Raw genomic sequence first — 17,520 nt, 5'->3', positions numbered from 1 at the left:
ATTTCTATTGTTATGGACGAACCAGAATATCAGCCAAAAGATGCTGGGCAGATTTGTGAAAATAAACGTATATTTGATGATCATTTTTAACATGGAATAAAGCCTTCTGTTTCACATACTACTTTTTAAAAATAGTAGGCAGTACACAGTGTATACTGCACAGTATTAAGCAAGTATGCTAGTATTCTGAACATAGCCCGAACCATTGTACTTTCCCTGGTTTCCCAGCTCTGGCAGAGGTTCAAAAATGTGTACAAAAGCTGGCAGGGAGGGAACTAGTAATGATTTGAATTTTTAGAGTGGGGACATCAGCACTCTGTACAGGAATCTAACCTTAAAATACACCGTATTTCACATCTGCGATGGTTATCTTCTAGAAAGTGACTCAGTTCCTCCAACACAACTCAAGTATCTCAAGACGCAGTTTGCTAATGGGTCAGTGAGTGCGAAAAATTTAGTTCTTCAGGGACTGGCAGTACAATTTCGACCTTTAGGCGACCTTGATGTGAGGGTCGTAAGGGTCTAAACTGAACTATGGCATTCACTATGTGAAGAGACTGAGTCATTCTGAACTCTCTGCCAAACTACAGTTATTAATAAACTGCCTGTTGTTGGTGTGTGAACAGCAATAATATCCTGATCAAAAGGGGAGGGAAATACCTGGTTATATACGTGGTTATATGTCAATGCTCATTACATATTTAAACTGAACCGGGAAAAAGGCTAGTTTAGCACTTGTTGAACAAAACTGGGCGGTGGTGTGTTTAAACAATGAATGTATGAAACCCCCTTCTTCATTATACTTTGGCCTTTTTATAGCATGGAAACAAGAGAGCAGCTGCCCTTCAGTCTCCCTCCCTTGTGCGTTCTCTGACCAGCTCCTGTTTGTGACAGTGAGTTATCTTTATCTTCATCTTTAACTCTCAGACTTAGGAACACATTCAGGCTGTCATCTCTCTTACTCACACACTCCCATCTAGCAGACTCATTTCATCGCACAGCAAAGTCATGGCAGACAAAAAGGACAGCAAGACTCCCAGTAAAGGCAGTCTGATAAAAAAGAAAGAAAAGAAAGTGGAGAAAGTAGAGAGTAAACCTCAAAAGGAGAAAGAAAAGAACAAAGTTAAAGATGAAAAGATGGCAAAGAAGCCGGAGAAGCTGGAGAAGACCCCAGAAAATGAGCAAAAAACTGAGGAGATGCCACAGGGAAATGGGGAGATAGCAGAAGGAGCCAAAGGCCCTGTCAAAGATGAGGAGTTTGAGCTGGAGCCCATGGAGCTGCCTCCATTTGAGATCATTGTAGGGTATGTCAAACATCTTTCACTTATACCAACTGGATCCCACAGTAATATTTTTATAATATCACTCAGTGAGAACAGTCATACACTCTTTTCACTTTAAAGAGACAGCTTTGTACCTTATTTATCCCTAAATCGTTCCTAGTAGTAGCTTAAGGGTTCTATTACTACTTTAAGGTACTAAAATACAGCTTTAAGGGGTACAGTATCTTTAAAACTCACAACAGCATGGCATAAATGTTGACAAATACAGCATTTCATCTAATATCAAGGTAGCAGAATTTTCTCTAAACAACATTGTACATAAATATCCACCCTTGAACTGTTTCACATTTTATTACAACAGCATGAATGACACCACAGTCTATTTTAAGATTAAACAAAACACTTAAAGGGTTAGTTCACCCAAAAATGAAATTTCTGTCATTAATTACTCAACCTCATGTCGTTTCAAACCCGTAAGACCTTCATTCATGTTCGGAACACAAATTAAGATATTTTTGATAAAATACGAGAGGTATCTGATCCACACATAGGCAGCAATGTCATTGCACCTTTCAATGTCCAGAAAGGTGGCAAAGACATCGGTAAAATAGTCCATGTCACTACAGTGGTTTAACCTTAATGTTATGAAGTGACGAGAATACTTTTTGTGCTCAAAAACAAAACAAAAATAACAACTTTATTCAACAATTTCTTCTCTTCCCTGTTAGTCTCCTACACTGTTGACGCAGTGAACGCAGTGCAGCGCTTCTGTATTGTACGTCAGAACAGCGACTCAATATTGGCCGACTCTGTTCACATGAGCAGCACGACGCACGCGTGTGATGCTGAACACGGAAGCGCTACACTGTGTCTACAACGTGAGTAGCGTAGGAGAATGACAGGGAAGAGAAGAAATTGTTGAATAAATTCGTTATTTTTGTTTTGTTTTTGTGCATAAAACGTATTCTCGTCGCTTCATAAAATTATGGTTGAAGCACTGTAGTCACATGGACTATTTTACCGATGTTTTGACACCTTTCTGGGACTTGAAAGGTGCAATGACGTTGCTGCCTATGTGTGGTTCAGATACTTCTCGTATTTCATCAAAAATATCTTAATTTGTGCTCTGAACATGAACGAAGGTCTTACGGGTGTGGAACGACATGAGGGTGAGTAATTAATGACAGAAATTTCATTTTTGGGTGAACTAACCATTTAAAATACATTTTAATAAATGAAAACTTTATGATAGATAAGAACTAGTATTTATAACTCTAGAAATAATATTTGGTGAGATCACCTCTGACAACAGATAGATCTCAAATTTCATCATGCTGGGTAACATTGTGAACTAGACCAGTGCATGGCATTGCTTTAATCCTTTTTCTTTAGGATTTATCTGTGTGCTATTCAGCTTAATCCATTTCTCTTTGTGTCTTCATAATTTTTCCTGTCCCTGCCACAGACTAGTAGGCCTATCCCTAATCCATAATGCTTTTGGCACTTAATGACTATTATGTGGACACCACCTACTAATTAGCCGTTTCACTATTTCAGCTACACCCACGGTAACAATAAAATCAAGCATACAATCTGCAATCTCCTTAAAGATTCACATGACCTCTAACATGGCACTTCACTAAGTGAGATCCATAAGGTTTACTGAGCCTAATGCAGAAAAACTTGACTGACCTGAAACCACACTGGGATGAATTGCTCTCATGTTTGAATGGGAGCAAATCTTCACAACCATGATCCCACTTATGGCGAATACTTCTCCAAAGAGTGGAATCTGTTAGAGAGGACTAGTTCACTATTAAGGTCTGGTTTTGAAGTTCAATGTTCAGCAAGCATATATGGGTGTAGTGTTTAGGTGGCCACTGACTTTTAGTCATGTAGTGTGCTTAAAGGCCAAAAGTTCAGTTTTGGTCTTGTCAGATAATCGGTTATTCTTCCAAATATCACAATAGAACTCTAGATTTTATAAAAATATTACTTCAACTAAGAGCTCCATATAAGTCCATTGACTCCTTTTGAGTTGCCGTAGGCCTATTAGTGGCCACCCAAACAGAAACACTTCTTGCAAAAAGTTAATGGACTCATTTTGTTTTTTAAGCTGGATTTTGCTGAAAATCTGAGCCAGTCTGTAGATTTTGGGCAGCCGGAATTGACAGATTTATAAAAATCATAGTGTATGAAGGGCACAGAATTGATTTCATTCAGTCTGAGAATGTATTTTATAACACACATTATTTTCATCTGTCATGTGTCTGCAGCGAGGCGAGTTTGTTGTGTTCGGAAGGACTTGTCTAGCATTGTGTGATCCTCAGTCTTGTATGATGCCCAGTTATTCTCTGTAACCATTTACAAAAGTGCATGATGCCTAGTGTTTTAAAACTGGTTTGTGTAGTGTATTCCAGCTTTTACTTTAATCTAAGTCACATTCTCACATTGGAATGTGATAAAAGTCTGTGGGTTTATGTCTTAAGCATTGTTTGATGAATTCTGCTGAAAACAGGAAAGCTTATAAAAATTATCGGGTATTACTTAAGTCTCCAAATGTCCTCCTTCTTCCCACAGAGACAGAATGAACCCCACCTTCTTTAAGTTCCAGTTTAAAAATGTGGAATATTCTTCCGGGCGCAATAAGACCTTCCTGTGCTACCAGGTAGACATTCAAGGGGGCGCTGCAGAGACAGACGGCCTTCGTGGTTACCTGGAGGATGAGCATATGGGTTCACACGCTGAAGAGGCCTTCTTCCAACTGGTGCTGGCCTATTACGACAAGTCACTCAACTACACAGTGACCTGGTACACGTCCTCGAGCCCTTGCGCAGCCTGCGCCGCTAAGCTTGTTGAGATCTTGCGAGCACGCAAGACACTGCGCCTTAATATCCACTGCTCCCGTCTTTTCCAGTGGGAGGAACCAGAGATACAGGCCGGACTTCAGGCACTAGCTGGGGCGGGATGTAAACTACGCATGATGAGGCCTTTGGACTTTGCGTATGTTTGGTCTACTTTCGTTGAGAACGAGGAAGATAACTTTACACCCTGGGAAGACTGTCAAGATAACTATGATTATTACGACGAGAAGTTGTGTGATATTTTAAAGTAGGATAAGTAGCCGCTTCTGGCCTATGATTAAGATCGTTTAATACAGCCTATGAACTGCCTTTAAGGAAATTGGTACTTCAAAGCCAATTATTACAATCACCCTGTCATTTTAGCAGCTTTGTTTCCTCTGTCAGCACTGCTTCTCTTGTAACATCACATGGCTGACTTTACATAAGTTTATAATCCAATTAACAATGAATTCAAACTACACTCACATATAGTATTTAGTGAGGTATCTAAAGGATATCCTACACTCTTAGAAAAAAGGTGCAAAAATTGTACTTTTAGGGGTACAACAGCTAGTGTTGGGGAAAGTTACAATATTGAGTTACTCCCTAAAAAAGTAACTAAAACTAGTTACTTTTTAAGGAAAACAATGCGTTACGCTACTTTTGCTTTACATTTCCTCATCTGGGCTGGGCTTGCTTGTTTGTTTTTTAATAACAAAAAATTTTCTATTTTTGGCAAGTGTAAAGGCCCTTTCACACCAAAAGTAAGCCTTAAACTGAAGGAAATGCAAATTCACGCCTGTACAGTAGAGGGCGCAGTTCAAACAAACCTTTCAGCTGTGCTGCAGAAGAAAGTTCAACACTCTTACTTCATAATAATAAAAAAGAAACACAAATGTGGTTTATCTAAAGTCATTTTTGCTTATTAGTATGGTTGAATTGAATCACTGAATGTCTGCAGCAAAGACAATGGTTAATACAGTGAGATTAAATACATAAAGTATATTTGTGTAATTTAACATATTTAATTATTGCAGGTTTGTAACACAAAGTAACTTGTGTTACTTATTTGAAAAAGTAACTAAGATATTTTGTTTTTTAATAGTAAAGTGTTACTTTACTATTTACTTGAAAAAAAGCAATCCGATTATGTAAATCACATTACTTGTAATGCGTTACCTCAACACTGACAACAGCTTGTCCCTCAAAAGACAGCTTTGTAAATTTTTTACCCATAAAAGTTCATAATAATACCTTAAAGGATTCGTTCACTTTCAAATGAAAATAACCCTAAGCTTTACTCACCCTCAAGCCATCCTAGGTGTATATGACTTTCTTCTTTCTGACAAACACAGTCGGAGATATATTAATAAATATCCTGACACATCCAAGCTTTATAATGGCAGTGAACGATACCAACGAGTATGAGCTACATATTTTACTTCATAACTTGTTAAATATGGATTTTTTTTTTTACACAAACGTATCGCTTGGCTTCAGAAGGTCTTTATTAACCCCCCGAAGCTGCGTGGAGTATGTTTATGATGGATGGATGTGGATGGAGACACTTTCTTTAGCACATACTCGTTTGGTAACGCTCACTGCTATTATAAAGCTCAGATGCGTCAGGATATTTAATAATATATCTCTGATTCAGAAAGAAAAAAGTCATATACACCTAGGATGGCTTAAGGGTGAGTAAAGCTTGGGCTAATTTTCATTTGAAAGTGAACTAATCCTTTAAGCATATGTATTGCTACTCTAAAATAAAATGTACTAAAATGCACCTTTTAGTGGTAGATAAGGTAGTCTTTTAAGGAAAAAGCTGTTCTACCCCTAAGGGTACAATTTTGAACATGTTTTTCTGACAGTATATTCCTATTTTATGGAGTAAAATCTTTAGAAGCCATCTGGGTGTAATGAAAAATCCAAGCATGAAACCTATTTTAAGTATATTCTTTTTCAAACCAAAATATAGTTTGCAAGCATCATGTTTAAATATTCTAATTTTGTCTTTTTAAAATAATTTTTTTTTAATATTTTGAAATGGGATAGTGCAAAGTGGTGTAGTGAATGGCCTTCTTGTATGTTAATGCAATAAACACGAGTTAATTTCCTATCATGAGCACAATCTCATTGACAGCAGTATAAAGGTATGATGCTTTTCAATGCTGCTTATAATATACTGGCAGTGGATCAAATCTGCTCATTTTAGCTTTGTCTCATTTCGAAGGCTACACACACACAGGTCACATTTGTTTCTTAAGAAAGAAACGACATTACAAGGAATAACAGTAGGTTTTATAATGGTTGCTTCTCTGAAATGAGAGAGCCTCGATGATGCATGCGGCTGACTATTGCGACCTTTGGAGGGCACAGCCTTCGAAATGAGACATATGCTGAATTTAGAACTGCATACTACTCTTACTATTTCTGCCATAGAAAGATATGGAAAAAGTAGAATGCTAGTATGCGGTTTTGAATTAAGCAACAACTTTTGAACGTAACCAGGAACCGCTATACTAAAGAATCAATTGGAAATAAGAATTTAAAAATAATGGTGAAGTCATTATTTATAGGTCATTTATAGTGCATTTATATTTTGGTACAGTAGTGATATTTTACTGGAAAAAATATAAACTTGAAGGCATAACTTATTAAACAATATCTTCATTTTGAGATTCAAACAATGCAATGAAACAATGAAAATAAAATTTTATTTAATTATTATTTCCTTTTGAGGATAATTTCTAAATTATTTTACAGAGGTGATCTGGGGTAATCTTGAAAGATTTGAAAAGTTTAATAGTAAGACATGCACCCTCTAGTGGTGAAAAGAACATCCGTACACTTTAGAGACAAAACATTAGGATGAAAAACAATGGAACCTAATTTAGGAAAGAAAACTTATCGAATCTAAATTTAGTGTATAACTTTTATTATTATTGTTACATGCTTTAGTGCTTATATTTCTCAGAACAAGACTAATAAACACCCACCATACAGTACGTTGTGAAATTCCATTGGAACAAAAAGCAACCCTTTGACCATTCTTTAAGATCATTTAAGAAATAACATGTTTCAGACCTGCCGTGGTCTAGATTGTGTACACAGTGATGGAGATTTTTGTGTCCTGGAAGACTTCTGTAATAATGGAAGACACCTTTCCCCATTTCAGTTTATCCAGACCACAGCCAATCCTAGCAAGAGAAAATTACATCGGTTATTGCAGTCCATTCAGCAAAACAATAAAAAAAAACTATTTAAAAGACAAGTTACACTAATTCTTTTTGAAATTAGTATTTAAAAATGCAATTATCAAGCTATATTTGAGTATTGACAACTGCAAAATTATATTTCATTGTTTAAAGTCATTTAGGTGTAATCATATTCAAAATAATTACATTTCAAATCAATATCTGCATTTAAAATTCAAAATAACGCTATTATTAAACCTGTCAGTTTACCGAGGCATGGATATACTGTTAACGCCATTGGCCAAGCAGTGTTCCCTCATAGACACAAGGCTATTTTTGAGATTGTCATAGGTGGGTTTTTGGTTGTACTTTTTCTTTGTGACCTAGCGCAGAAAAAAAGGTAAGTTTTGAATAACAAAAAAGAGAAAACTGTCAGTGCAGAAAACTCTACATAAAAAACCCCTCATCTTAACTGGTTTTGTAAAACAGAGAACAGATGTGAATTAAAGTGAAATAAACGCTACAAGCCATCTTACCAGGTAATACACAAACCGATCATAACTTTTAAGGACTGCACATTGCCCAGGTTGCTTCTCTACACAAAACAGAAGACAACAAAGAAAACTGAGAACCAAATGCATGTTATGTGTGTGTTGCACTTGTCAGTAATGATAATTCACACTCACTCTGAGCCTGAAGCTCCTCGACTCCACGAAACTTCTTCTTGAAGAGTACAGCGATCCCTGCTCCCATGCGGCAGTCTTCACTGATGCAGTGCGCCAGGGCATCGGTGGGCGGACAGGTGAACAAATCTCCTTTCATGTGGAGCAGCCGCCATCCTGTGCTGCACGGGACCTGCAACAAATTAGGAAGACCACAAACCCAATCATAACATGACACAAATTACTCCAGTCTCCTCACTTTGAGGATCATTTCTAAATGTTTTTGCAGAGGCAATATTTACACAGATTTGAAAAGTAAAAAAGTAAGACATAAGCCGTACCTTCATCTTGTCCATCACTGGCATTCGAGCAGGGACTTCCCTGTGGGTTTTATTTTCCATAAACTCTGTATCTAAAATGTATTACAGGCTTACAGTCAGTCAAAACCTCATGAAACTTTAAAAATCATTGTTTAGGCCAACAGAAAATGCAATTAATGGTTGTTTAAAATTACAACATATATAGAAAACCTCGACAACCAAACATTTAAGAAGAACTAAGGTGTTAAAGAGCCACTGGTTAGATATGTTGTGTTCTGGCTAGAGCTGGTGGTCTGATAACTTACCTCAACAATAAAGCTGAATGTGTGTTTTGTGTCCCTTTAAACGTTCATATAGTTCGCGACAATTACTGTAAATAAAGTAACAAGAAAAAACAACAAAAACACAGGTTTCACTTTTCGCTTCGAGTTCGGGTTTAAATTCGTTATATTGAAAGGCTTGAGTGCCATCTAGCGTCAGGGAGTGCAAGAGCGTCTTGTTTATATAGCCGGGGAGGGACATTGAAAGGCTGTTAAAAGCTGGTGAAAGTTAATGACAAGCTTAATGAAGGTCAAATCGAAATTAAGTAAATATTTAAACCGCAAACAAACCTCTTTAACGTATGCACTTGTTTATTACTTTAAACAGTCTCATACATCAGCATTCAAAGGTTATTACAATTGCACTGCAAGAAATCTTACTTAGGCCTATATTTTATAAAATGCATAAAAAAATAAATAATAATAACAACAACCCTTTGACCATTCTTTAAGAACGGTTGAGAAATCATTTTTATACATGCCGAACATTTTAATTCAATAAATATTATTTAATATTTAAAACTTGTTTAAAATACTTATAATACAGTTTTATGTTGCTGTAGCACCATTGATATTAAAAAATAGTGACATTTGTGTAATAATTGACAAATGGTGACAACTGATGACATCTTGAGACTAAAAGTTATTTGCAGTGAGGGGATAAAAATATTTTACAGGATATTAAAACATGCTTTTTGGAGGCCCTTCGTCAGTGATGTTATGATGCTAATTTAATTATAACACGGTTTCAATAGAACAGTCTGCATATGCTTAGTAATGCTGTTACTGTAGAATTACAATCCGAATTCCGGAAAAGTTGGGATGTTTTTTAAATTTGAATAAAATGAAAACTAAAAGGCTTTCAAATCACATGAATAGAACATGGATAACAACAAATGCTTAAAAGGAGAAATTTTACACTTTTATCCACTAAATGAGCTCATTTCAAATTTGATGCCTGCTACAGGTCTCAAAAAAGTTGGCACAGGGGCAACAAATGGCTGAAAAAGCAAGAAATTTTGAAAAGATTCAGCTGGGAGAACATCTAGCAACTAATTAAGTTAAGTGATATCAGGTCTGTAACATGATTAGCTATAAAAGGGATGTCTTAGAGAGGCAGAGTCTCTCAGAAGTAAAGATGGGCAGAGGCTCTCCAATCTGTGAAAGAGTGTGTAAAAAGATTGTGGAATACTTTAAAAACAATGTTCCTCAATGTCAAATTGCAAATCTCATCATCTACAGTGCATAACATCATCAAAAGATTCAGAGAAACTGGAGAAATCTCTGTGCGTAAGGGACAAGAGACCTTTATTGGATGCCCGTGGTCTTCGGGCCCTCAGACGACACTGCATCACTCATCGGCATGATTGTGTCAATGACATTACTAAATGGACCCAGGAATACTTCCAGAAACCACTGTCGGTAAACACAATCCGCCGTGCCATCTGCAGATGCAAACTAAAGCTCTATCATGCAAAAAGGAAGCCATATGTGAACATGCCATATGTGAAGCACCATCGTGTCCTGTGGGCCAAGGCTCATTTAAAATGGACTGTTTCAAAGTGTAAAAGTGTTCTATGGTCAGACGAATTCAAATTTGACATTCCTGTTGGAAATCACGGACCCTGTGTCCTCCGGGCTGAAGAGGAGGGAGACCTTCCAGCGTGTTATCAGCGTTCAGTTCAAAAGCCAGCATCTCTGATAGTATGGGGGTGCATAAGTGCATACGGTATGGGCAGCTTGCATGTTTTGGAAGGCACTATGAATGCTGAAAGGTATATAAAGGTTTAGAGGAAACATCTATTTGAAGGAAGGCCTTGTGTATTTCAGCAGGACAATGCAAAACAACACACTGCAGCTATTACAACAGCATGGCTTCGTCGTAGAAGAGTCCGGGTGCTGAATTGGCCTGCCTGCAGTCCAGATCTTTCACCTATAGAGAACATCTGGCGCATCATTAAACGAAAAATACATCAAAGACGACTACGAACTCTTCAGCAGAATCCTATATCAGGCAAGAATGGGACCAAATTCCAACACTAAAACTTCAGAAACTCATGACCTCGATGCCCAGACGTCTTCAAACTGTTTTGAAAAGAAGAGGAGATGCTACACCATGGTAAACATGCCCCTGTCCCAACTATTCTGAGACCTGTAGCAGGCATCAAATTTGAAACGAGCTTATTTTGTGCATAAAATTGTAAAATTTCTCCGTTTAAACATTTGTTATGTTATCTATGTTCTATTGTGAATAAATATTAGCTCATGTGATTTGAAAGTCTTTTAGTTTTCATTTTATTCAAATTTAAAAAAACGTCCCAACTTTTCCGGAATTCGGGTTGTACTTATTACCATTGATTATATGTAACACAACTAACAAAAATGCATGTAACCAAATTGTATCTAACACAATAGCGTGAGCTTGTAAGAAATGAGAAAAACGTGAAATTCATTAATAGTATATTTAATGTATGATTGACGAGTTTTATTTTTAAGAAATGTACAGATGCAAATACTTTTACAATTGTGGCCTTCAAGAGACTCCAGTCTTTACAATATTCATATATTTACAAACATCATATATGCCCATTTGAAACTGATGGCTGTTATTTATTAACTGAGTAATATGCCAAATAGAGTAAAACAAACGCACCTCATCTGCAGAATAATAGATCAATATTTAAAGTGAGCTGTTCACAGATCCTAGCAACAAAATTGAAAGAAACAATAAAGAAAACATGAATACATATAAATACATGTAGATAGAATGAATTCTGTTTGTCAAAAAAAGAAAAAAAAAACAGGAGACAGACACTACTAAGTAAAAAAAAAGTGATATAATTTGTACTGATGACTCAAGATTCACTTTCATGAACCATGACTAAAACTGAAGTTGTGAAACTATGCATGTATATGTTGGTTAAGGGGTAGGCTTATGTTAAGGGTTGTTTTGGTGAATATGGAGTTCAGAAGTTGGCGCTGCGCCGTCTCTGTTCATTGATCCAGTCTCCAGGGTTCACGTCCATTTGCAGCATCTTCATGACCCACTTGTCACGTCGCGCCCCGTCAATGAACTCATCCAGGGACAACTCCCCTGTGGACACAGGACAGAAACTCAGCATCAGCTGCTTTATAAAGGCTGCCTTTAAGCAGAAAGCTCGACTTTTTTCCACAGTTTAATAAATTATTAACATCAATGAAAAAAGACTAGTGTTTGGCTAGCCTGTCTAGAAAAATAATGAATCATAGTAGGTGTTACCATCTCCATTCTCATCCACTAGCTCAAATATTCGGTCCACCACCTGATCTGGGGTCAGTAGGTTACACTCTTCATCAAGTTCACCATGGCAGGCTTTCTTTAGTCGGTAGATTGACTATAAAAGTAAAGTAAAGGTGCATATTTTAATCATAAACGCATAAATGTCTTCTTTACAGTGGTACTAAAAACTATTATAGCATCTTGGCACACAAATGTCCTGCTATCACAGAGGACATATGGATTAATCCCCTGTAAACATCTCACTTGTAAGTTTAAATGTCAAGGTGAAAGTGATGAAACCAGTCATGAAATTGTAATCTCAGTACAAATGCAAATGCTTTTTTCTTAAGTAAACCACTGAAGAATTGTAATCTTAACTTATGTTTAAGTCGGTCTGATTGACAATCAGAAAAGGACACGAGGGATGATTACCTCCACAATCTCCTTGAGCTCTGTTTTGTCGATGCAGCCACTCCCATCCTTGTCATACATTTTAAAAGTCCATTTCAGTTTGTGCTCCAACTTTCCTCGCAGCACTAGATTCAAGGCTGCAACATATTCCAGAAAATCAATAGTGTTGTCCTATGAAAAAAATGAAAGGGAAAGAGAAAATAGGATTGACCTGTCAAAAATTCTGAGAATTCTATGAAGTTCAGGTACAACATGCCACAGGAATATACAGTATATTATATAATTATATTATGTTATTTTTGAGTGTCAAGTATTTTCTACACAGTCTCCTAGAGAGTGTTTATGCCTACTTTTTGTAAGTTAACTGAAATTGAATCACTTACCCCATTTTTATCAAAAGCACGGAACATGTTTTCTATGTAATCTGCCGCTTCCGGGTTTTCCGTTACCCCGAAGAAGCTCTTGAACTCGTGCATGAAGAGGGTTCCGCTCGGACATTCCACCACAAACTTTTTATACCACTCCTGCAGTTCTGCAACATCAATTTCTTTTTCGTCAGAATCCTCACTGAGTCGCTGACCCATCACGAAAGATGGCAATAAAAAACACAAGCTCTGCTTCTCAACAAAAAATGTCCATGATCACATCTGGCAGCTTCACTTTCCTGGAGTTCTCCCTGATCCAGACATCCCAATAACCCTTTAAGTCCCACAAAATGATGATACAACACTGAAAATGTCTGATTTAGGATACAAATCTTTAAAAATATCAGAAAAACCTGAAGTTAAAATTTTCAATATTTACCAAAGTGTAAAAGTAACCTCAACCTTTCAGCAAAGGTGCTCTACTGGCTTGGGATTCAGCACAAGGGCTATTTTGGATCACATGACTACAAGAGATTATTCATATCAATCCATGTCTGAATCAATTAGCTTGAAACAAGATCAAGAGCTTTGCTATAATTCAACATTTAGTACACAGAGCGTTCCAGTTCAGGTTCAAGGGCTCCCTGAGGGTCTCATGTCAGAACATTAAACATGATCTGACTATTTTTACCTGTTCAAATTAAAATCATTTAGGTTTAAAGGGTTAGTTCACCATCAATTGTTCAGAGCACCAAAATCCCATGATTTCAGTAAACGAGGCTTCCTTACGTCATAAGTGTTTTGAAACTTCAATAGTTCACGTGACTTTGGCAGTTTGATACGTGCTCCGAACCACTGATTCGAAACAAATGATTCGTAAAGCTTCGAAGCTTCATGAAGCAGTGTTTTGAAATCACCCATCACTAGATATTGTTGAATAAAGTCACTATTTTAAATTTTTTGGTGCACAAAAAGTATTCTAGTCGCTTTATAATATTAAGGTTGAACCACTGTAGTCACATGAAATGTTTTAAGTATGTTTTTAGTAGCTTTCTGGGCATTGAAAAAGGGAGTGTTATTGCTGACGATGCAGGCCTTACTGAGCCATCGGATTTCATCAAAAATATCTTAATTTGTGTTCCGAAGATGAACAAAGGTCTTACGGGTGTGGAACAACATTAGGGCGAGTAATTAATGACGTAATTTTCATTTTTGGGTGGACTACCCCTTTAAGGCCACAAAATACTACAGAAAAATTATTCACTTTCATCACTGAAAATGGAATAAGTGAAAATGCATTTAGACATATGGGTCCCAGCTCTGGGTGTCCATGAAGGTCTTGCAACGGGTTTAAAAAAAATTCTATATATTTCAAATAATAAATGTGGTACATTAATGATATGTTAAGTATTACAGAAGGCAGTAATGTTTACTAAAGCTATTAATCAAAGTTATGTCACTAAAATGTTAGGAAATCTAGCATTTTTACATTGGGGGGTCCCTTGTTTGGCTGAGAGTCTGGATGTGGAGGGGTTCCCTGGATCCAAATGTTGAAACCACTGCCTATATACATCTTGATCACTCAATCCTGTGAATCATTCAGACAATCTGAGTCATAATCCCTTCTGCCCTCTGCTCTTACTATTTTTAGTTTTATAAAAATAGGATCTAGAGAAGTCTGGCCTAGTTCATGAGGGAGGTGCACTTTGTCTGGACACGTACCACTTCAGACCACAGTGAAAACTAAAATCAAAATGGTTACACTCTTAAAAATAAAGGTTCTTCATTGGTATCTGGAACCTTCAACATCCATGGAAACTTTCCATTGCGCAAAAGGTTTTTTATAGTGGAAAAAATTCCTTGGATTATTAAAATGTTCTTCACACACGCACACTTGCACATACACACACACACACACACACACACACACACACACACACACACCGGATTATATACGTAAGCAATAAGGTACTCAAGGCTGTGCTGTATTGTGAATAAGTCACGGCTGAAGGGTGTTTCGCGGTGTGCCTGCAACCCTTTCAGCTGTGACTTATTCATGATACAGCACTAGCCTTGAGTACCTTATTGCTTTTATAACACGGTTACCACACAATTCAAATATTAAAGCCAAAAACATGTATCAATGCAACTTTCATGAAGTAAACCTTCACTAAGTGTCGGAAAAAATAGTCCCTGACCGTGAACAGCAACAGAAGTTACATTATTACGCCATTAGATGGCGGCAAAGACTTTATGAGTGTGTCAGTCAGTAGCGAAGACTTTTACATTGAAAAGACTGAATTGTTGTGAACACGGAACAAGACGCAACTGACAAATGCTTTGACTAGCGCTGTCAGTCACGGGAAAACCCCTTAACTGTTAAAAAGACAAGATAATTTTATTATGAACAGGACTGACCTGAAGGAAAATGCTAAATCTGAATGCAGGTAATAAACTCGCTCACTCGATCTTTTTCTCACAATACTTCTCTACATAATACAGTAAGCTTCAATGAACAATATCAATTGAGAACAAACAGTTTATGTTGCTAAGAGTGGTTGCTAAGGGTGTTGTGTAGTGATACACAGAACCGTTGGGTAAAGCGGTCATAGCCGTGTTTTATTGTGAATAAAACACAGCTATTGACCAATCAGAATCGAGGACAGGAACTAACCTTTTAACTAACTTTTATAAGTGATATATATGCAAAGCAGCACACTGATGGTATGATTTCACTATAATAATCTTGTTATATACAGTATGCAGGGGAGAAGTACCCGTCTTACAATCTTCACAATGCTTTGATGCATTGTACTGTTCATACACACACCTGCATGTCAACATACTCGTCAAAGACGGTCAGTGTGTGTTCAAGTGCAAGTAGGCTACATAAGGTCTGTGTTTTGTCAGTCCGTGAACTTTAAAGACCTTTTCCAAAGTGCTGACTACATACTTGATGAGGATAAGCTCCTCTGGCCTAGAGATATCCAGGCCACTCATTGCACAATAAAATAATAATCCCATTGGATTAATACAGAATACAATAACAAATATGGAGAACATGTACACAACACATATTTAAAAATGCAAATAATATTTAAGCCTAAAAACCTTTTCTACTATTCATTTCACTCATAGCTTACTTGTATTTTTCTTTTGTGCCATGCACCAGATGACAAATCTTTGCCAGTGTTATTAAAATGCCTTTAAAATCAATTAGATCGGAAAACGATTTAGTAGTTGTAGAGTCATAACAACTCCAAATGAGACAGTAATCAGGACTGACTAATGGAGAAATAAGCACTGAGTGAGTTCACTTTGAATGTGTTTAATTACAATTACAAGTCATACCTGGATTTTAATATCTTTAGTTTTATTAAACTGCTGTGCTGATTTTTATGATTATTATATAAAATTATTCATCACTATAGTCTAATCTGATATGACACTAAATCAGTTATCATGACACAAATATAGCCTGCAAATCATTAATATGGACAAGAGGAGAAAGCACAAATGTAACTAAAATTTAAACAAAGTTTATTCTGAAGTTTCAATTTACAAAAAAATACTAACAGATGCCCCTGGGTGTCAGTGTTACAAAGGCTACAGTTTCACGGTGATTGCTTGGTTGATCAGTTTTTTGTTTTTTAGCATATTTCTTTTAAAACACATTGAATACATAGTGGACTGGTAATTGATTTACACACAAAATATAGTTTATAATTGCTCGGATTAAAGGCCTTAAAGTCAAATAGTCTTGTGAGGATTTAAAATATTTATTTAATGCGATTACTAATGTAAAAGTACCTCAGAATGACACATCTCTCGGCGTTAGTCAGCGTACCGACCGCGGGTGTCAACATTATGCAATCAAAAAAAGACACGGAGAAGAAAGTTATTCATGGCCCTGAATTGAGATTAATGTCTGATCCAGTTGCCAGGGCAGTGAATAAATATTTCCTCTGTCTCTCATCCCACCCACCTCCACACGCCCCTCGCCCAAAACACAGCAGGGAACCGAGAGTAATATTTCTGACGGTAGCCTACATCTCGCTCCTTTAATCAAAATGAGTAATAATGATCCACAGCACATACACACTGCGGGGAAATTAAAAATCAGAAATTAGGATAAGTACTGGCTGCTGCTGTTTAATTAGGGTATCAGCAGTCACCTGAGCAGAGATTCAAAGGCTTATTTAAGCACTTTACTGTTTACTGTTAATTATTTTTTAATGCAAATGAATGAATTATTTGGTCACGTCCTTCATCTAATTATTTGTGCAGCCTGTTTGAAATAAATGGATTAGTTATTTTTTAATAGTAGGCTACAAAAAAATATATGAGGTGGGGAAAAACACAAGATCAGTGTCATTAGACAGCTGCCAGACCACAAAGTCGTAAATCAACAGCAACAGGCGTAGCCAGAAACAAGACATCTTTAATCTCCGTCTTGCCAAGAGTTTTTAGTGGCATTTGAAGATGCTCTGGTTGTATAGGCTAGCCTACTTCATCCAAAATAAATGGTGGTGACTTTTTGGGATAATTCGTTTATCTTTTATCGTTTATCTTGGAAACCAGTCAATAAAGAAAATATAAATCACAATTCACTTGGACCGGTTCACACAGAACGCAATTTTTCGTTACACTGAGCCGTTTTTAATTACTATTTTTATGTAAACATGCGCTAGACTTTCAACTACGTCTTTGCAAGTTTTCCCATGTATTGAAAAAGAGACACCTCTCTTGTCTCCATGTTGAGCGAAATCGGCAGTAAGATGCAAAGGAGTTGTGTACGCTGTGTAAACATGATGCTTATTGTAGTAACCTACAATAATATGTTAAATTACAAAAATATAC

At 36.8% G+C, this 17,520-nt stretch overlaps 3 protein-coding genes across 3 annotated transcripts; 1 reads left to right on the top strand and 2 right to left on the bottom strand.

The window, feature by feature from the left end:
- The first annotated feature begins 812 nt into the window (after nucleotides 1–812).
- apobec2b (apolipoprotein B mRNA editing enzyme, catalytic polypeptide-like 2b) lies at nucleotides 813–6,245 on the top strand. The gene is made up of 2 exons (XM_051880743.1): nucleotides 813–1,304; nucleotides 3,864–6,245. The coding sequence occupies exons 1-2, from the start codon at nucleotides 1,009–1,011 to the stop codon at nucleotides 4,396–4,398; spliced, it is 831 nt and encodes a 276-aa protein (XP_051736703.1). The 5' UTR covers nucleotides 813–1,008; the 3' UTR covers nucleotides 4,399–6,245.
- A 576-nt stretch (nucleotides 6,246–6,821) lies between these two features.
- oard1 (O-acyl-ADP-ribose deacylase 1) lies at nucleotides 6,822–8,794 on the bottom strand. Its single transcript, XM_051880741.1, has 6 exons — nucleotides 8,611–8,794; nucleotides 8,327–8,397; nucleotides 8,010–8,178; nucleotides 7,860–7,918; nucleotides 7,594–7,706; nucleotides 6,822–7,326 (listed from the first exon to the last, which is right to left on the bottom strand). The coding sequence occupies exons 2-6, from the start codon at nucleotides 8,384–8,386 to the stop codon at nucleotides 7,224–7,226; spliced, it is 504 nt and encodes a 167-aa protein (XP_051736701.1). The 5' UTR covers nucleotides 8,387–8,397; nucleotides 8,611–8,794; the 3' UTR covers nucleotides 6,822–7,223.
- A 2,279-nt stretch (nucleotides 8,795–11,073) lies between these two features.
- guca1b (guanylate cyclase activator 1B) lies at nucleotides 11,074–13,296 on the bottom strand. The gene is made up of 4 exons (XM_051880083.1): nucleotides 12,679–13,296; nucleotides 12,317–12,466; nucleotides 11,885–11,999; nucleotides 11,074–11,719 (listed from the first exon to the last, which is right to left on the bottom strand). Exons 1-4 carry the CDS (start codon nucleotides 12,877–12,879, stop codon nucleotides 11,592–11,594), a joined length of 594 nt encoding a protein of 197 aa, XP_051736043.1. The 5' UTR covers nucleotides 12,880–13,296; the 3' UTR covers nucleotides 11,074–11,591.
- Nucleotides 13,297–17,520: the final 4,224 nt, after the last annotated feature.

This window comes from Ctenopharyngodon idella, chromosome 22 (assembly GCF_019924925.1).
Source record: "Ctenopharyngodon idella isolate HZGC_01 chromosome 22, HZGC01, whole genome shotgun sequence".
Taxonomy (NCBI): domain Eukaryota; kingdom Metazoa; phylum Chordata; class Actinopteri; order Cypriniformes; family Xenocyprididae; genus Ctenopharyngodon; species Ctenopharyngodon idella.
The sequence above is the reverse complement of the archived record's forward strand: the minus strand, read 5'-3'. Positions and strand labels throughout refer to the sequence as shown.